This window comes from Monodon monoceros, unplaced genomic scaffold, assembly GCF_005190385.1.
Source record: "Monodon monoceros isolate NGI ecotype Baffin Bay Population unplaced genomic scaffold, NGI_Narwhal_1 Super_Scaffold_12, whole genome shotgun sequence".
NCBI classification, from domain to species: Eukaryota; Metazoa; Chordata; class Mammalia; order Artiodactyla; family Monodontidae; genus Monodon; species Monodon monoceros.
Genome location: NW_021703768.1, coordinates 61,760,366 through 61,780,810, shown reverse-complemented (window position 1 = coordinate 61,780,810; position 20,445 = coordinate 61,760,366). Strand labels below are relative to the sequence as shown.

Here is a 20,445-nt window from a genome sequence, read left to right as displayed (position 1 = left end):
GGTGGCATGGATTACTGTAAGAAGAAATTCCACAAGTGGATTACTGGATGTGATGGTGAAAGGTCCCTATCCTATTTCCATCCTTTGGTTTCTTGGTTCCATTCCATGTATTCTATGTATTGAGAGACAATATGTCAGCTATTAGTTCAGTACATATATCGTATCTTGGAGAATGGTGCCCCAATCCCAAGTGTACTATCCCTGAATTGTCACTGTAGCTGAGTCTTTAACAGGCCATTCTATTTTCTATTAAGCTGGTTGCTTCTAGGTGATGAGGCATATGATAAGACCAGTGGATTCTGTGATCTCATTGTTACATTTCCTTTGATCTTAGGCAATGTTGAGTCATGAATTTACCATGTCATTAAACAAATCCATATCTGGAATAGATGTCAATTCTGATAAGGATAAATCATTGCCTGTGTCATTTTAGACCCTTCAAGAAGCAGATGCCAAGATAGGAATTAGACACACAAGAATTTATTGGAGTAAGCATCTGTGAAAAATGTGGTGGGAGAGAGCAGAAGTGGCAGGGAGAACCTTCAGACTGCAAAGCAGGTGGTCTGACACCTGTAATCAGAAAGAGGAAGGAAAGATTGGGTAGAAAAAGCTTCAGACTGCAATGCAGTTCTTATAAAATCTTGACAAGGTTGATAGGGAGTTCCCAAGTAAAGGTTTCTCATAGAGGAATCATCTGGCTTTAGTACCTCTACTAGCTCAATAATTGGCTGGGATGGAAGTATGGACTTGGGGTAAATATGTGAATCCAAAGTTGTGGAACTTTAAGGCTGACAGTCAACTATGCTCCCCACAGAAGTTTCTCTTGAAGGTAGACCTGAGTGGTATAATCCCATGGCTGCCACACTGTACTTTCCAGGGTGGAAGGGGTCCACCAGATAATCAAGCTGCCACCAAATAATCTTCTCTTGGAATGGTGCCATATTAAGAGGTCAAAATTGGTCTTTACTGCCGGCATGTTAGCTATTCAGCAGTAGTAGTAGCTAGATCAGCCTTGATGAAAAGGAGCCCATGCATAACCTTTGTACTAGTTATCTATGGATGCATAATGAATCAATTACCTCAAAGTTAGTGGCTTAAAACAACATTTATTAGGGCTATGGGGCCTAGTGTGCAGTTGCTCTGATGTTGTAATTTCATTTCATAAAACAAGATGGCCAGCTGGAGAAGACACCCTGGAGAGATTACTTAAACAAAGAAGTACTGTTGATAAAAACATGGCCGGTCTCTTGCTTTCATCAAAATTAGAAATCTATCTCAGTCCCATATTTGACTTTTATTTAACTCAGGAAATACTGTGCATCTACTTGCCATTAGGCATTAAGCTTCCTGCTGGGGAGACTAAGATGAATGTGATGTGGTCTCTAATCTTGAGGAGCTTGGAGTCAATTGGAAGAGAATGACATGAAGGGATGGTGAGACTAAATTTATAGCTCTGTAAGTGTGTGGGGAAAACAACCTGTATTTGTAAGGGAATCTGCAGCATTCTTTAATAAAATATTACCTCAACCCTCTAAGATTATTAGCAATGGAGAATTGCCACTCACAGATGAGATGGCTAGACTTTCCTCTTGTTCTACTAGATTCACCCAGTCCTGAGGATCTCTCAGATCTCTTTAACCCTCAGTCTCAAATGTTAATAAACTTATCCCTTAGCGAGTCCCCTACAGAGTCATTCCTATAGGTCACCTGAGGCCAGGCTGGAATACTTAAACAGAACTCAATTAAGATTTATGGATAACAGAACAGAAGAGTGTCAAACAGTGAGAAATGCAGCTTACATAGTTTCTATTCCAAATACCCTAGGGCATCTCCCTGCCTAGATGTTGCAGGCCTCCTTACAGTTAGCCCTCCTCTCCCATACTAACAAAAATGACCGCTTGTTGGTTTACCTCCTCAAAGTCCAGACCCAAAGGAGCAAGGCCCAGAGAAAAATGGTATGTGTGTGTATGGGGCGGGGGGTGATAGGATATTTCAGATTATCTTAGTAGCTCTTTTGCTGAAATGAGAAGGCTCCATGACATATTGTTAAATGGAAAAAAAGAGTTTTAAAGCAGCATTTATTCATTCAAGAAATATTTATTGAGTACTGACTATATGCCAGGCATTGCTATATGCTGGGATACAGTGGTATCCCTTATTAGGCCCCATACAAAGTGTTTGTTAAATAAATAAGTCAGGGCTTCCCTGGTGGCACAGTGGTTGAGAGTCCGCCTGCCGGTGCAGGGGACACGGGGTCGTGCCCCTGTTCGGGAAGATCCCACATGCCGCGGAGCAGCTGGGCCCGTGAGCCATGGCCACTGAGCCTGTGCGTCCGGAGCCTGTGCTCCGCAACGGGAGAGGCCACAACAGTGAGAGGCCCGCGTACCAAAAGAAAAAAATAAAAATAAATAAAATAAAATAAAATAAATAAATAAGTCATCTGGGAGGTTCTAAATAGGAAACTAAGAATACAGTAGGATAGACATTCATATAAATATAGAAATATACAGGTCTTTTGGCTGGTATGTTACATTTATTTATTACTGGTTCACACATAGAAATCATTAAAACAAAGAGAAGAAAAGCAAATGGGTGGAGGTAGAGTTGGGGGTTTGGGGAGATATTAGGTATTTACATCAAAAAACCTAGGCTGAGGGAAATCCTGCAAATCAGTGCAAAACTAAGCTCTAAGGTTCTGGAAACCAAGGCAAAAAGGAAAGTATGAAGAGTTACAAGGCTTTTGTTGCCTGACTAAAGGAAGATCCTTGACAATAGCAAGAGCCCTATCAGCACAATCTTTTGGTGTGTGGGTTTCACTGCTGTTTTTTCTTTGCCTTAAGAGGTTGCCCAGTAACTTTATATTAATGATCTGCTGGATTCCTGTTTGTAGCATTTTGCTGTGTTGAGTCTGTTGGTTTTTCTGTTTTGTTTTGTTTTGACCTCCCCCGCCCCGCCACCCCCCAGTATTTCATAGGTCTGCTGTGTCACCTGAAGTTTATTTCAGTGTGCCAACCAGTCAGATGACAGTATTTACTGAATTTAACACCTGCTGTGTACAGAACACAGGTGGAGGTTAGGAGAGGAAGATTTATAGAAGACAAGATTCTTGCCTCTAAAGATGTTTATAACCCAATGAAGAGAGTGAGCACACCCTCGTGAAGGACTCAACAATAGTTTTTAAAAGAAATACACCAAAAATAGGGCTTCCCTGGTGGCTCAGTGGTTAAGAATCCGCCTGCCAATGCAGGGGACACGGGTTTGATCCCTGGTCTGGGAAGATCCCACATGCCGCGGAGCAGCTAAGCCCGTGCACCACAACTACTGAGCCTGCGTGCCACAACTTCTAAAGCCCACGTGCCCTAGAGCCTGTGCTCCTCAACAAGAGAAACCAACGCAATGAGAAGCCCGCGAGAGTAGCCCCTGCTCGCCGCAACTAGAGAAAGCCCGCATGCAGCAACGAAGATCCAACACAGCCAATAAATAAATAAATTTGTTCTTTTAAAAAAGAAATATACCAAAAATAAAAATTAATTTTGGGTGATTCCAAAGTATCCAGGGAGCATTAAATGGGCAGGGGTCAGTCGTGGTAGACTTTCTCCAGGAGGTGGGTTTTGATCTTGGATTTATACTAAGGTTCCTGAACTGGCAGGGTCTTGAACTGTCCAGAGCTAGTCACAAAAGCCAGAAGGAGTGAATCAAGTGTAGGGAAGGGTAAAGAGAGGCCTTTGAAGAATGATACCAAGAAACTATAAGAGGAAGGAGGCTCTGCCCTGCGTTCCTTGGGGGACTCCGCCGGAAAGAGGTTGCCAGAGCTCACTGGAGGTTTGTTTCATTTTATGCAATAGACACATTTTTTGAAAATATAAAATAGTCAAAAGCTGTTGAGTATTATGTCAGGCATTGAGCTTTAACCTTCATATCTACTCTGTAAAGTGGACATTATTTCTATTTTGCATACAAGGCAAAAGCCTCAGCAGCGAGGTTAAGTGGCCTATGTGCCCAGTGTCAGTTAGCTATTAAAGGGTAAAACCCCTTTAATACCAAAGGTCAGTGGGTTTGTTTGACCACGAAGCCCAAGCTTTTTTATGCCACACAATTTTTGTAAGTTGGATATTTAAGATTTACTAGAGGTAATGATTTTTGAATAAGTCCTATAGTCGTTTTTTTTGTTAGGTGCATTTATCTACAAACATTGTTTGCAGAGGTCTGAGGTGGAGGGTAAGGATTTTCTTAACTGCGTGCATGACGGTAGTTTATTTCTTTAAACCTGCATCATTTTACCCCATTTGACATAAGATAATGACACCGAAAATATCTTCAATTTTTAGGTCACTCCGTCCTTTCAGCGGATAATCTCGCAAAGCAATGTCATGGCCAAACCAGTCTATCCGGGGAGACACAAGTTTCCCCAAACGCCCAGGCTGTGGAGACCAGGAAAAGTGTAACTTGTATTCACACTAAAAGGAGGGCTGTTCAAGAATAAAAAGGAGGGCTACTTGAGATAGACAAGCCAGGTTCTGCGAGCGGGAAACTCGGTGGAGGTGGGCGAGTGGTGACCCGCCCTTGGCTCGCGACCCTGGGCCCACGCCCAGCGGGTGTGGCAGCAGCGCCAGCGTGGCTCCGGGGCCGCGCCGGAGTGTGCGCATGCGCGCCGGCCCGCGCCAGGCGGCGCGCCGGCTACGCCTACAGACCCGCTTCCTTCGCTTAGTCTCCCTCAACGGTTACCCCGGCTCTCCGTCACTCATTCCCGCGGCGCTCGAGGGACCATGGCCGATCCTCGCGTGAGGCAGATCAAGATCAAAACTGGCGTGGTGAAGCGGTAAGGAGCCAGGAGCGGCGCAGCTGCCGCCGTCTCCTCTTCCTCGCCCCGTGGCGGCCCGAGAGGCCGGGCGGAGCGCAGGCCCGAGCTGGGCCCCGGACTCCAGGCCTCACCTGGGGCGCCGCGGCCGGTGGGGACGAGGCGGGAACGGAGGGGGCGCGCAGGTGCCCAAGTCACCGGACCGGGGCACTCCCTCCCCGCGCCTGCCCCCTCCAAAACCCAGACGCGGAGCGGTGAAGGTCGCGGCGGCCCCACCCCTCCGGCGCCCGCAGTCGGGGAGGCAGAGGGGCGGCGGCCCGGCTCTCGAGGGCGGGGCGGGCTGGGGTCGTATCTCCGAGTGCGCTGCCCGGGTCTCCCTGCGGAACCTGGCTGGTGGGGGGCGCTTCCGGTCCATTACCTACGCTCACGTGGACGCGCGAGCCCGTTGTGAAGTTTAGGGGGTCGCTGCGAGCCCGGCCCTCATTAGAAATGGGACCTTGCGGGCGCCCTGTCATCTAACATGGCAGGCGGGACTCGCAGTCTGAAGAACTGCGGTGTGAACTTCCAGCACACTCGACAAACTTCTGTGGCCTCACTCCCCGGCTAGCTTCCCCGAGGCTCGCCCCGGAGCTTGTGGGGTGCTGTTCAAGTAACTATCCTGTGTAGGCCAGTCCTGTAATTCGCCGTCATCCTCACCGCTGTGGAGTGCCTATTAGGCCTTTATTGTTCAGACCCCAAAAGATGAAACTTTTTGATGAGGCATTCCAAGAGAAAAGATGAACAGCCTTCTGAAGAAGTAGGTTATTTGGCAGTAAACATGTCTAATCCTAGCTCTCTCGCTTCTTCCTCTGCCCACCTTTCCTCCCTGTGTTGATATTTTCACCAGAGGAAGGACAAGGCAAAGGGGAGAATAAATTCACTTTTTAAGATATTGCCTCCGCGGTTTAGCACAGCATTGCACTGTGCTTTCCAGAAGCTGTCATTATTGTTAAGGCGGTAAGGAGATAGGATGAGTAGTAGTGAAATGTACAGCCTTTTCTGAAGTGAGACTGCTTGGGTTCCAGTCCTGATTCTAACATATATTAAGTATTGTTGAATATATTACATTGCACCGTGCCTCAGCTTCCTGGTTTGTAAAATGGAGTAAGTACCCGCCTCGTGCAGTTCCAAAAAATGCCTGCTGTTCTGTTTAACAGTATGTGGTAAGTACTAGTAAATGTTAACTAATACTATGGTTTGTATTCCCATTTTACAGATGAGAAACTGAGGTTTAATGAAGTTAAAATAGGAAAAGTAAACTTGTCCGGGGTCACTGTGCTAGTTAGTGGCAGAGCAGGGAAAAGCACTAGGGTTTCTGATCTACAACCTTTTGTTTTAAGCTACAGTGCCCCCCAGAAGAGTATTTTTTAAAATGTGTGATAATAGAAGGGGAGTTGAGATGTGTAATTGAAAATATAATTTGCCCTATTACCCCCAAGTTCTGTTTTCACTTTTGTTAGACTTACTTTGGTTATGTCATTTTCATAAATCTATTTGGCAGAAGTACCAGGGTATAATGAAGAGTGCTTTAGAGGGAAAGTCATGAGAAATGACTTTTTTATTGAGTATAGTTGATGTACAATATTAGTTTCAGGTGTATAACAGTGATTCAAAATTTTTATTAATTATTCTCCATTAAGTTATTATAAAATATTGGCTGTATTCCCTGTACTGTACAATATATTCTTGTAGCTTATTTATTTTATATGTAGTAGTTTGTACTTCTTAATCCCCTACCCCTATTCTACCCCATTCCCTTCCCTCTCCCCACTGGTAACTACTAGTTTGCTCTCTATATCTGTAAGTCAGTTTCTGATCTGTTATATTCATTTGTGTGTTTTATTTTTTAGATTCCACATATTAGTGATAACATATAGTGTTTGTCTTTCTCTGTGTGACTTACTTCACTAAGCATAATACCCTGTAGGTCCATCCATGTTGTTGCAAATGGCAGAATTCCATTCTTTTTTATGGCTGAGTATTCTGTCGTGTGTATATGTGTGTGTGTGTGTGTGTGTGTGTGTGTGTGTACGTATATCACATCTTCTCTATCCATTCATCACTTGACTGACGCTTAGGTTGCTTCCATAGCTTTGCTATTGTAAATAATGCTGCTGTGAACATGGGGGTGCATGTATCTTTTCGAAATAGTGTTTTCATTTTCTTCAGATAAATATCCAGGAGTGGAATTGCCGGATCATATGGTGGTTCTATTTTTAGTTTTTTGAGGAACCTCGATGCTGTTTCCCATAGTGGCTGCACCAATTTACATTCCCACCAACAGTGTACAGGGGTTCCCTTTTCTCCACATCCTCACCAGCATTTGTTATTTGTGGGAAGACACACTCATTTAGATAATAATTTAAGTTTTCAGGCTTTCAAAAATTCTTAAGTACTTATGGAAACTGCTTGGAAATAAAGTTTTGTTTTCATTTTATTTCAATAATAGAGCATTATCACACTAATTTTGATTCTTCATACATAAGTAAATTTATCATTTTTATGAAATCCCCTCATAATTTACTTCATAATATCTCAAATTGCTTATAAATTAATGGAAATGCCTACTGTACATTTTTTTCATGGCTTTTCTGTTGACATTTTGGTGTAGAGCTTTCCCATATGTACTGAAATGAGATATGGTTTTTAAAGAACCTAAAATTTCTATTTTAGCTGCTTATTACTCATATTTTGCCTTGGTAGATAACTCTCTAAATCCATAAATATTGTTCCCTATTCTCCTGTTACATTCTCCTGAAAATTATTTTACTCTGACTCCTTCCATCTTATGCCTTAGTATCCTGTTTTTTTAAAAATTCTACATTATACTTCAGCAAAGGAAAAAAATAGATGAGGCAGATGTGGCAACACGTTAATAATTGTTGGGGATGAATGGTCATGGATCTTCATTATATTCTTCTCTATATATATTAAACATTTTTATAATAAAAAGGTATGCATTTTTTCTCCTCCAAATTTAGTTTCAAAGACTTCTCAGTTAGTTTCATGATTCAGACATGTTCTTGGTTTTGTGAACGGCATTCTGTGCATTGGTTTCTTAAAGCAGTGGTCTAAAATTCAGTTTCTGTTCTCAGCACCTTTTTTCTAGTCAAGATGTTCGTTTCCCATCACCTCATTTATCTTCAGAAGTAACAACTTTTATTTGGAAAAAGAGATTTAAAGTCATTCAAGCCCAGAATTCCTTCAGTTTTCTTTCCAGGAGTTCAGAACCATTTAGAAATATATTCTAGGTGTTAGTCCTAGAGTTCAGTTTGGGTAGGCTGTGTGCTTGGGAGGGTAGATTCTTAGAGTTTAGTGTCTAATCAAATCTGCTAAAATACTTCAGGTGATCTGAAAGTTCCCTGTAGTGGGTTTTAGGAAGAAATGTGGACAGGCAGATGGAATATTACTGGAGTATGGAAACAGGCAATAAATAAAAGTTGGTATTTGGCAACTGAGAGATCAAACAATGAGTGGAAGATGCGCATTTCAGCATGTTGGCAAAATGGTGATCTTAGACCCTAAGGAAATAGGCAGAAGCCTCACAGTGCTCTAGTCCTAGAGAAACTTTGTTATTTCACATGGTAACAAAGGCAAAGGATCTGATTTCCCTTAATAGATTTCAAGAGAGAGGTTAGACCCCTAGAAACAGGAGAGTCCAGTTACTAGGAATGGCTTGTAAGGTGAGAGTTAGACAGCAATGAGTCTGACTTGGTACTGAGTTCCTGACTCGTAGGACTTGTCAAATATCTCCTCCCCTGCAATGGGATTGTTTTTCTAGGGCTAATTCTGGCTGTGAATTAGAGATATGTGTGCACTAGGGGCTGGGTAATATACGAAGTTTCTTCAAGCAGCAGCCTGTGTTCACATGTGACTCCTTGTTAATGGGTATTAGTTGGTAGGTTTGGGTCTTGCAGGCTGTTTTTAAAGATTTGATGTTCGACAAATATTTAACAAATGAGACTGAATATCCTTTACCAAATTACACCAACATCACTGGAATATTTTTCTTTATCTTCTTATCTTCCCTTGAGACTGGGAGTGACATCAGTGACGAAACTGTCTTGTTCACTGCTCTGTCTTCAGTGCCTGGCATGGAATAGCCATGTTTACTAAGTTTACTGAGATTAATTGAATGATCAATGCCAAACAGTATTAAGCAAGGTCAGATTTACTCGAGTTTTCTATTGAAATAATCACAGCCTCCTTTTTGTTCATCCTTGATAATTTAAGGGCTTATATTAGGAGTTTGGGATTAACATATACACACTACTATATATAAAACAGATAAATACAAGGGCCTACTGTATATCACAGGGAGCTATATTCAATATCTTGTAATCACATATAATGGAAAAGAATCTGAAAAAGAACATATATATGTATATGTATATCTGAATCACTTTGCTGTGCACCTGAAACTAACACAACACTATAAGTCAACTATACTTCAATGTAAATAAATAAATAAAGTGTGTATGTGTGTGTGAAAAAAAATAAAATAAAAATAAAGATTTGAATCCATGTTCCAGATTGCTAGACCTACTTATATGTGACTGGGCACAGCTAATCTGGCAGCCCTAGCAAGGAGTTACCAGATATGACTCCAAATTTCTTCTTCTCCAGTGCAGAACTGTAAATCTCCCCCACCTCCCGCCCCCCAGTGTCTCGCTGACATTAGTTGTCTGGGTTTACCTGGGACAGAAGGGTTTCCAGGATGTGGAACCTACAGTGCTAAAGTTGGGAAAGTCCCAAGCAAACCAGAGTGATTCGTATTAGTACTTACATAAGTAGCTAACATAGCACTGTTTTGTGTGTGCTGTGATTATTTGGAGACTATTTGCTGATAGTACAACTGTGAATTGAATGTTGTACTTAAAACTTAAATGCATCCTGTAAATATGAAGTTTCGCCAGAGAAGCTTTTTTTCCTGTATTAAATTATTGGTGATTTAGAAAATACTTTTCTCTAAAGTAGAAGATACAGCATTGATTTTTTTTCTTCTGGTTTTATTGAGATATAATTGACATACAGCAACTGTATAAGTTTAAGGTATACAACATAATGATTTGACTTATATACATCATGAAATTATACCACAGTAAGTTTAGTGAACATTTATCATCTCATATAGATACAAAATTAAAGAAATAGAAAAATATTTTTTCCTTGTGATCAGAACTCAGAATTTACTCTCTTACAACTTTCATGATAACATATAGTGTTAATTATATTTATCATGTTGTTCATTACATACCTAGTAGTACTTATTTACCTTATAACTGGAAGTTTGTACCTTTTTGACTATTTTTATCCAATTCCCCTTCTCCCCCCCTCCCCACCTTTGGTAACCACAAATCTGATCTTTTTTTCTATGAGTTTTTTTTGTTTTTGAAGTATAATTGACCTACAACGCTGTGGTAGTTCCTGATATACAACATAGTAATTTGACATTTCTGTATTTCAAAATGAACACCATGATAAGTCTAGTTACCATCTGTCACCATACAAAGATGTTACATAATTATTGACTATATTCACATTGTACCTTTCATACCTGTGACTCATTTATTTTGTAACTGGAAGTTTGTACCTCTTAATCTCCCTCACCTATTTCTCTCTTCCCCCCACATGCCTCCCCTTTGGCAACCACCTGTTTGTTCTCTCTATGATTCTGTTTCTGTCTAGTTATGTTTGTTCATTTGCTTTTTAGATCCCACATATAAGTAAAATCACATAGTATTTGTTTTTCTCTGTCTGATTTATTTCACTTAGGATAATGCCCTCTAAGTCCATCCATGTTGTCACAAATGACAAGATTTCATTCTTCTTTATGGCTGAGTAATATTCCATTGTGTGTGTATGTATAAGTAATTATAAATATATATATCAATCACATTTTCCTTATTCATCTGTTCATGGGCACTTAGGTTTCTTCCCTATCTTGGCTATTGTAAGTGCTGCAGAGAACATCGGAGTGCATATATCTTTTTGAATTAGTATTTTAGTTTTCTTTGGGTAAATACTCAAGAGTGGAATTGCTGGATTGTATAGTAGTTTTATTTTTAATTTTTTGAGGAATCTCCATACTGTTTCCTATAGTGGCTGCACCAATTTACATTCCCACCAGCAGTACACAAGGGTTCCTTTTTCTCCACATCCTCACCAACATTTGTTTTCTTTTTTAAAATTTATTTATTATTTTTGGCTGTGTTGGATCTTCGTTGCTATGCGCAGGCTTTCTCTAGTTGCGGTGAGCGGGGGCTACTCTTCGTTGCGGCGCGCGGGCTTCTCTTGTTGCCGAGCACAGGCTCTAGAGCGTGCCGGCTTCAGTAGATGCAGCGCGTGGGCTCAGTAGTTGTGGCTCGTGGGCTCTAGAGCGCAGGCTCAGTAGTTGTGGTGCATGGGCTTAGTCGGCATGTGGGATCTTCCCGGAGCAGATTCTTAACCACTGTGCCACCAGGGAAGCCCTGTTATTTGTTTTCTTTTTGCTACTAGCCATTCTGACAGGTGTGAGGTGATATCTCATTGTAGTTTTAATTAGCATTTCCCTGATGATGAGTAATGTTGAGCATCTTTTCCTGTGCCTGTTGGCCATATGTATATCTTCTTTGGAAAAATGTCTATTCAGGTACTCTGCCTGTTTTTTAATCAGGTTGTTTGTGTTTTTGATCTTGAGTTATGAGAGTTTTTTGTGTATTTTGGATATTAACTCCTTATCAGATATATGTTTGCAAATACCTTCTGTTGAGTAGGTGACCTTTTCATTTTGTTGATAGTTTTGCTTTGTTGTGCAAAAGGTGTTTACTTTGATTAGTTCCATTTGTTTGTTTTTGTTTCCCTTGCCCAAGGTGACAAATCCAAAAAGATCTTGCTAAGACTGACATCAAAGAGCATAGTGCCTATTTTTTCTTCTAGAAGTTTTATGGTTTCAGGTATTACTTTTAAGTCTTTAATCCATAGTGAGTTCATTTTTGTATATGGTATGAGAAAGTAGCAGCTGTCCAGTTTTCTCAATACCATTTTTTGAAGATACTGTCTTTCCTCCATTTTTCACTAAAGCAGAAGAAAAAAATAGCCTTGATGTTTTAAATGCTGATATGTTATTTCAGCTAAATGACATATGTCTACCATAAGTTTCCAAGTATGATTTCTGTTTATAAAATAAGGGTTTTTCTCTTCTTAATCTGTATTTATGGTAAATTCAAGAAATTCTTCTGCAAGAACAAAATGTTTTCATTCATTTAACATAAAAGGTTATTTAATAACTTTAAAGCCAACTTATTTTCAATAAAGCCTGCTAAAAATGTCCACTGGTGAGTGAATTAATTCATTAAAAATGCTTTCTGAAATATATCTTTTTATAACCATTTTAGATTGGTAATGGCTTAAAATCCAATGTGAACAAAGAATGTTAGGGCATTGGAAATAGCACTGACATTGGCCCATAGTTTTCCTCTGATTAAATGAAAGTGACACCAGTAGATTAGAATGAGACTAGGACAATTCACACTGCAATTGTGTTAGTTTAACTTTAACAATCTTTTAACACTCTTGTTTAAATGTAGCTGACATACCATAATTACAAATCTACAAGGCTTGATTATAGAATTTTACATCATGGATCTGTGGGGAAATTGTATTGATTTTTTTTAAAAAAAATAAAGCAAGCACCTTTTCCAAACTGTGGCATCTTCCTAAGTTTGTTTATACCCATACCTCTAATATACAACTGTGTATGATATATATAACATATATATTGTACAGCAGGCATAAAAAAACATAAAACGTAAGTAAAATCGCCACAGTTAAATATATATTTATATATATAATATGTTATAGTGACAAACATTTATATATATAATACATGTTATAGTGACGTACATTATGTATATGCATGCGGATTATATATTTTATACTGACATAAAAGTGAAAAATATGAATGACATATGTACTTACATAGACATGGAGATATAGTTTTACCCGTTTAGCTGTAGTTGTATATACGCTTCCCCTTTTTAAAGTAATTATAGATAGAAATATGGTGGACAGTGTCTGGGAGAGGTTAGGGACATAGCCTTGTAAATTATTCTTGTAAGCTTTAGTAGCTTTGTACCTTTTCGTGTATTCTCCTCTTCTTCCACATCATAGCACTTTGATGTGAGTTAAAGTAAGTTCAGCCAAAATGGCCAACTTCCTACCTTGAAATTTAGCCAACTCCTTTTGGAATGTCTGTAATGTATCCAGTTCTCCAAAGTGATGGTCAGAGTCACTGTCAAAATGGATTGCAGGTGGTCAGCTCTTCCCCACCTTCTGCCAACTACTTGGCAAGCATTGACTCGTAGGAGCTACACAGCTGGCAACCAGATGTCTCTTTAAGCTGGAAAGGAGGAAAGCTAAGGCCACTCATGACCATGGTTGTCCCAGCACAACCTGTATTATTCTGCAAGTTGAATGTGGAAATGAAAGATCTTTCGACCCCTGTGTGTGCATGTAGGTGTGTTCTGTGTTTTCATTGCATTTTTTTTTGATAGAAAATTTTAAAAATTTGTAGTAAGCCAGGTTGGAAAATTTTGTTAAAAATAGTAGTCCACACAAACCTACTAGAGCATGGACTTGAGGATATGGGGAGGGGGAAGGGTAAGCTGTGACAAAGTGAGAGAGTGGCAGGAACATATATGCACTACCAAACATAAAATAGATAGCTAGTGGGAAGTAGCCGCATAGCACAGGGAGATCAGCTAGGTGGTTTGTGACCACCTAGAGGGTTGGGATAGGGAAGGTGGGAAGGAGGGAGGTGCAAGAGGGAAGAGATATGGGAACATATGTGTATGTATAACTGATTCACTTTGTTATAAAGCAGAAACTAACACAACATTGTAAAGCAGTTATACTCCAATAAAGATATTAAAAAAAATAGTAGTCCAGAACTATTTAGGATATAAATGCTTAGATGTGTGGTCTTCCTATTCCAACATTCCATTTCCAATAATACAATTATACAAGAACATAATTCCAACTGTGATTCTGTTTAATGTGCCCAAGTAGAGCTCATTTTAAAATAACAATGACTGACCCAAAGATCACTTATTTAGCAGCCTCACTCAGAACCTCTATCTTTGAAGCACCTGGTATGGTGTTGACATATAATAAATGCTCAACAGAAGTCTTTCCAGTGAACAAAGGCATGGATGAAGCCTTACTCTATAAGGATTTTTGACCTGAAAAGCAGTAGGGAGCTACTGAATCGATTATGATGTGACAGCATAATAGTATAGTCATTGCTGCAGTTGGAGTTAAACAGATGGAATCCCAGGCTCCACTTACTACATAGGTGACCCTGAGCAAGTTATTTAACCTTTAAAAGCCCGAGTTTTCTTAGCTGGAAAATGGGTTAATGATATTATCTTTCTTGTACTGTTGTTCAGAGAATTGTAAGGTAATCATTTAAAGCACTAAGCCCAAATGCCTGATATGTACGTTCAGTATATGTTAACTGCTGTCATTATTATCATCGTAATCATTCTGTAGAAGTATAAACAGTGTAGTCTCTCCAGGAGAGACCCTGGAACTTGCTTTCTTTTAAACTTTTTTTTTTTTTGGTCGTGCCACACGGCACATGGGATCTTAGTTCCCCGACCAGGGATTGAACCCACGTACCCTGCATTGGAAGCGCAGAGTCTTAACCACTGAACCACCAGGGAAGTCCCTTGCTGTCTTTTTTTTTTTTTTTTGTACGTGGGCCTCTCACTGTTGTGGCCTCTCCCGTTGCAGAGCACAGGCTCCGGATGCACAGGCTCAGTGGCCATGGCTCACGGGCCCAGTCGCTCTGCGGCATGTGGGATCTTCCCGGACCAGGGCACAAACCCGTGTCCCCTGCATCGGCAGGCAGACTCTCAACCACTGCGCCACCAGGGAAGACCCATTTTTCTTTAAATTGTTGAGACGTTGATTCCCTGCTTTGAAGCCCCAGCAAAATATCTCTGTTTATATCAGTGACCCTGTATTTTTAACACCTCAAAAAATACTGTATCTTTCGCCCATTTTTTGATTTGGGTTGTTTGTTTTTTTGATATTGAGCTGCCTGAGCTGTTTGTATATTTTGGAGATTAATCCTTTGTCTGTTGCTTCATTTACAAATATTTTCTCCCATTCTGAGGGTTGTCTTTTCATCTTGTTTATGGTTTCCTTTGCTGTACAGAAGCTTTTAAGTTTAATTAGGTTCCATTTGCTTATTTTTGTTTTTATTTTCATTACTCTAGGAGGTGGGTCAGAAAAGATCTTGCTGAGATAATGGCCATCATCAAAAAATCTACAAACAATAAATGCTGGAGAGGGTGTGGAGAAAAGGGAACCCTCTTGCACTATTGGTGGGAATGTAAATTGATACAGCCACTGTGGAGAACAGAATGGTGTTTCCTTAAAAAACTAAAAATAGAAGTACCATATGACCCAGCATATAACCTGAGAAAACCATAATTCAAAAAGTCACATGTACCCCAGTGTTCATTGCAGCACTATTTACAATAGCCAGGACATGGAAGCAACATAAATGTCCAATGACAGGTGAATGGATAAAGAAGATGTGGTACATATATATAGTGGAATATTACTCAGCCATAAAAAGGAACAAAATTGGGTCATTTGTAGAGATGTGGATGGACCTAGAGTCTGTCATACAGAGTGAAGTAAGCCAGAAAGAAAAAAACATATCGTATATTAATGCATATGTGTGGAATCTAGACATATGGTACAGATGAACCTATTTGCAGGGCGAGAATAGAGACGCAGACGTAGAGAAAACAATGTGTCAAGGCCAGTTTCCCTCTTACTGCACTTCCATAAAGTTTATCGTAGGGAAGAGTAGTCAAGTGAGTGAGTGTTTAAGAGCCCTTATTCTAAAATCTATAAATGATTCACCAAAACTGTCAGAAGACATCCCTACAATGCTAATGCTAGATTATAATTATTTTCAAATCCTCCTTAATATTTTGTTTTTAATTGAGTTCCCCCTTTGTTGTTGATATCCTTTCACCTGTGCTAAAGAAATATTTTATGGAGCCTTATGTGTATACATATGCTTTAACTCAGGGTTTATTTGTCTATAAACAAGTAGGCATCTATTTTTTCACTAAATGATCCTCAGCTTCTGAACAGTACTAAAATGACATGCTTTTAATGTGCATCCATTGCCTGAAATATGTCTGTACTCTATGAAGCTTTTGAAGACCTATAATTCTACTGAAATGTAATTCAACTTAGGTTACTAGTACAGTAATTTTCATCTCAAACCTAGGACGTTAAGTTCTAAGGACTTTGCACTATGTAAGATATACAAAGTTTTCTTAAGGCCAAGCAGTTCTTCTCATCTTTTTAGGGACCAGAGGAATGGTGTATAATACATTGCTTATAACAAAACAGGCATTTAATACATATTTGCTAATTGAGTTGAGGAATGGAGAAAACCAGAAAAGAGGTCAGTTATATGAGGGGGAACAGCTCAAGAGTCTGTTCCCCCTCCTATAATTGAAGTTTGCTTTTATCACTAAAAGTGAGAGACTTTGAAAGGAGAGGGGTTGCTGAATACTCCAGTTAAACTTCAGAAGATCAATAAAGGGCTTCCCTGGCGGCGCAGTGGTTAAGAATCCGCCTGCCAGTGCAGGGGACATGGGTTCAAGCCCTGGTCCAGGAAGATCTCACATGCAATGGAGCAACTAAGCCCATGAGCCACAACTACTGAGCCTGAGTTCTAGAGCCCACGAGCCACAACTACTGAGCCCACGTGCTGCGACTACTGAAGCCCGCATGCCTAGAGCCCACGCACCGCAACATGAGAAGCCCGCGCATCACAACGAAGAGTAGCCCCGGCTTGCTGCAACTAGAGAAAGCCTGTGCACAGCAACGAAGACCCAACACAGCCAAAAATAAATGAAATGAAATAAAATAAATACATTTATAAAAAAAAGAGCAATAAAACAGCTGCAAGTAATCACAGTCCTCAAAGACTTTTGTCAGGATAGTATTTTTATTGGAGAAATGAAAGATAAGAAAATATATTTATATCAGGGATTTCTTTAAAAGTTAACAGTTTCGCAGGATTTTTTTCTTACCTAGAAAGGAAACTAGTCTATTGTAGAAACATTTTAAACTTTTTTATAAATTTATTTTTTTATTTTTGGCTGCATTGGGTCTTCGTTGTCACACGTGGGCTTTCTCTAGTTGCAGTGACTGGGGGCTACTCTTCCTTGCGGTGCGCAGGCTTCTCATTGTGGTGGCTTCTCTTGTTGCAGAGCATGGGCTGTAGGCACACAGGCTCAGTAGCTGTGGCTCGCGGGCTCTAGAGCGCAGGCTCAGTAGCTGCGGAGCAGGGGCTCAGTTGCTCCGCGGCATGTGGGATATTCCCAGACCAGCACTCAAACCCATGTCCCCTGCATTGGCAGGCAGACTCTTAACCACTGCGCCACCGAGGAAGCCCTCAAAACATTTTTAATTATTAATAAGTTCAATCTAAAAATGGTTTTGAGGGACTTCCCCGGTGGCGCAGTGGTTAAGAATCCGCCTGCCAGTTCAGGGGACACGGGTTTGAGCGCTGGTCTGGGAAGATCCCACATGCTGCAGAGCAGCTGAGCCCCTGCTCCGCAGCTACTGAGCCTGCGTTCTAGAGCCCGTGAGCCACAGCTACTGAGCCCGCGTGCCACAACTACTGAAGCTCACGTGCCTAAAGCCCGTGCTCTGCAATAAGAGAAGCCATTGCAATGAGAAGCCTGTACACCACAATGAAGAGTAGCCCCCACTTGCTGCAGCTAGAGAAAGCCTACATGCAGCAAGGAAAACCCAATGCAGCCAAAAATGAATGAATGAATTAATTAATTAAAAAAATAAATAAGGCTTTGTAGTTTACCTAGAACTAACCAGAACACTGTCTGCCTTTGATTCTAATTTAATAGACGTGTGTGTGTGTGTGTGTGTGTGTGTCTTTGTCTTTGTGTGTGTGGTGTAACTGCCTATTGTTAAGTTACTTACATAAATAGGCTCACCCATACCAGGATGTTATTTTTGAAACCTAAGAAAAATAGTAAGGATATAGGTAAATTGAAATCTCATTATGGGCAGTAGGTGATATTTCAGGGGAACGTAATATGGCAGAGTTTTGGGCCCAGTCCTTAAGGAACTTGTGCTCTGTTATATAGGGTGCATATATCTAAATATTTATTCTTAGAACTGCAAGTATCTCTTTATATAAATCCCCAATCTCCAGCTTTCTCTTGAGCTTTAGACTCATTTTAAAGTGTTGAATTTATGTCCTTAGTATGCTCTGGTTTCAAACTCCGTCTGACACCAAACTAATTATTTTCTCAAATCTGATCCTTTTCATCTATTTTATGAAGGAAAAAATTTATTTCATGTATGAAAAAAATCTAGAGAAAACACAATAAACCTGAAATGAAACAATACAGGTACATTTGAAGTGCCCCTTTCTGAGTTTGTTCCTTTTCTTCTTTGCCTGTTAGTAATTATTATTCTGAATTTGGTCTTTATCATTTCCACACATATTTTTAAACTTCTATTTTATATGTAGATATACATGAACCATATTAAAGTATTCTGCACACTTAACAACACTTATATTTTTGTGTAACATAAAATATATCTGGAAGGATACATAGGAAACTGGTCATGTTGGTTGTCCCTGGGAGAGAAACTGTATAACTAGGACAGGGATGGGAGGAAATTCTTATAATTTTGAATTGTGTATTACCTATCAAAATATAGATTAATTTAAAATTTAAAAACTCTAAGTAGTGTCATATTGTAGGAATCTTTCTTTAGCCTACTTTTTGTGCATATTACTGTTCTCGAGATTTATTCATGTTGAAACATTCAGCTCTAATTCATTCTGTTGCGTGAATTTACTAGTGTTTTGTTTCATTCTCATGTTGATGGATATTTAGTTTTATTTTTTTCCACTTTTACAAATGATGCTACCATGTACTTTGTTAAATATGGCTTCTAGTGCACATATGTAACAGTTAGTATAAGGCAGAATTTTCTAAGGAATGGACCCTGAATGGATTACAGGTATACAAGGGTATAGCTGTCCTTAATCTTCATGATGGCCAGGTATGGCCAAGAAGAGCCATGGACTGTATGGGGGAAGAGCCTTTCAGACAAAAGAACAGTAGATACAGAGGCTTGAAGAAGAGAGAAAGATTGGCCAGTTTGAGGAGGAGCAACCAAGTGAGAAAGAGGAGGAGGGGTAGGAGACACCTTGAAAAGTAGGAGGGAGAAGATATAGATCCTACAGGGCCTACCTAGTGTGTAAGGATTTGGGCTCAAGTCTCAGGAGATGTCACCACCTCTGCAGAAGTTTCCTGTCTGTCTCCCTCCTCTGTGCTCTCAAAGAACTTTGTATAGTAGCCTTCTCTTATCCATGGAGGATATGTTCAAAAACTTGCAGTAGATGCCTGAAACTGCAGATCGTACCAAACTCTGTATCTACTATGTTTTTTCCTGTACTAACAAGTGGGTAGTGTATACAGTTTGGATGATTCACATCCTGGGTGGGACAATGCAGTACAGTATGAGATTTCACCACAGTACTCAGAACGTGCATGCAATTTAAAACTTACTGTTTATTTCTGGAATTTTCCATTTGATATTTTCAGACTGCAGTTGACTGTGGGTAACTGAAACCTCAGATAAGGGGGGATTACTGTAATCTGTTCCTTTCATTAGACCGTTGGTTTCCAAAGTATGGTCCAGGGGACCTTGGGGGTCTCTGACACCCTTTCAGGGTGTTTGCAAGGTCAAAGTTATTTTCATAGTAATACTGAGATATTGTTTGCCTTTTTCACTTTCATTTGCACAAAATTGTATAGTGGAGTTTTCCAAAGACTAATGATATGTGATATTGTAACAGATTGAATGAAGAAGGAGATATAAGAATCCAGATGCTTCTGTTAATCTAGACATTTAAAAGATTTGCAAAAATGTGAAGCATTGCCATTCTTCTCACTAAATTTTTTCGTTTTGGAAAATATAGTTATTTTTCATAAAATAGGTTATTTTTGTTAACATGTACATTTATTTTGTTGTTTTTCTTTTTTTTTTGTGGTATGCGGGCCTCTCACTGTTGTGGCCTCTCCCGTTGCGGAGCACAGGCTCCGGACGCGCAGGCTCAGCGGCCATGGCTCATGGGCCCAGCCACTCCGCGGCATGTGGGATCTTCCCGGACCGGGACATGAACCCGTGTGCCCTGCATCGGCAGGCGCACTCTCAACCACTGCTCCACCAGGGAAGCCCCTATTTTGTTGTTTTTAAGTGAATTAACAAATACTACATTTTTAATTAAAATATTTTTGTGATTTCCCAGTTTTAATTTCTAATACAATAAATATTAATATATATAATTCACATAACCAAAAGTTCTTTGAGGTCCTGTGGTATTGTAATTTATAGTAAGAGATATATATTTCGTCTTCCTCCCCATTCCTAACAGAGAGCTCCTAAAACCCTTGAAATTTCCTCGATGATGAGAGTAGTGAAGTTGTCTTATGTTAATTAGACAGTTTTGGAAAGCACCTGGGTAACCTTAGGATGGGGGCTGT

At 40.1% G+C, this 20,445-nt stretch overlaps 1 protein-coding gene across 1 annotated transcript in view; it reads left to right on the top strand.

The window, feature by feature from the left end:
- Window positions 1-4,658: 4,658 nt before the first annotated feature.
- The window catches only part of TBCA (tubulin folding cofactor A), a 104,090-nt gene continuing 88,303 nt past the window's right edge, over window positions 4,659-20,445 (top strand). Inside the window, exon 1 of the mRNA XM_029216967.1 lies at window positions 4,659-4,819. Coding sequence (XP_029072800.1) covers window positions 4,767-4,819 — 53 coding nt within the window. The 5' untranslated portion in view covers window positions 4,659-4,766. The remainder of the gene's footprint in view (window positions 4,820-20,445) is intronic.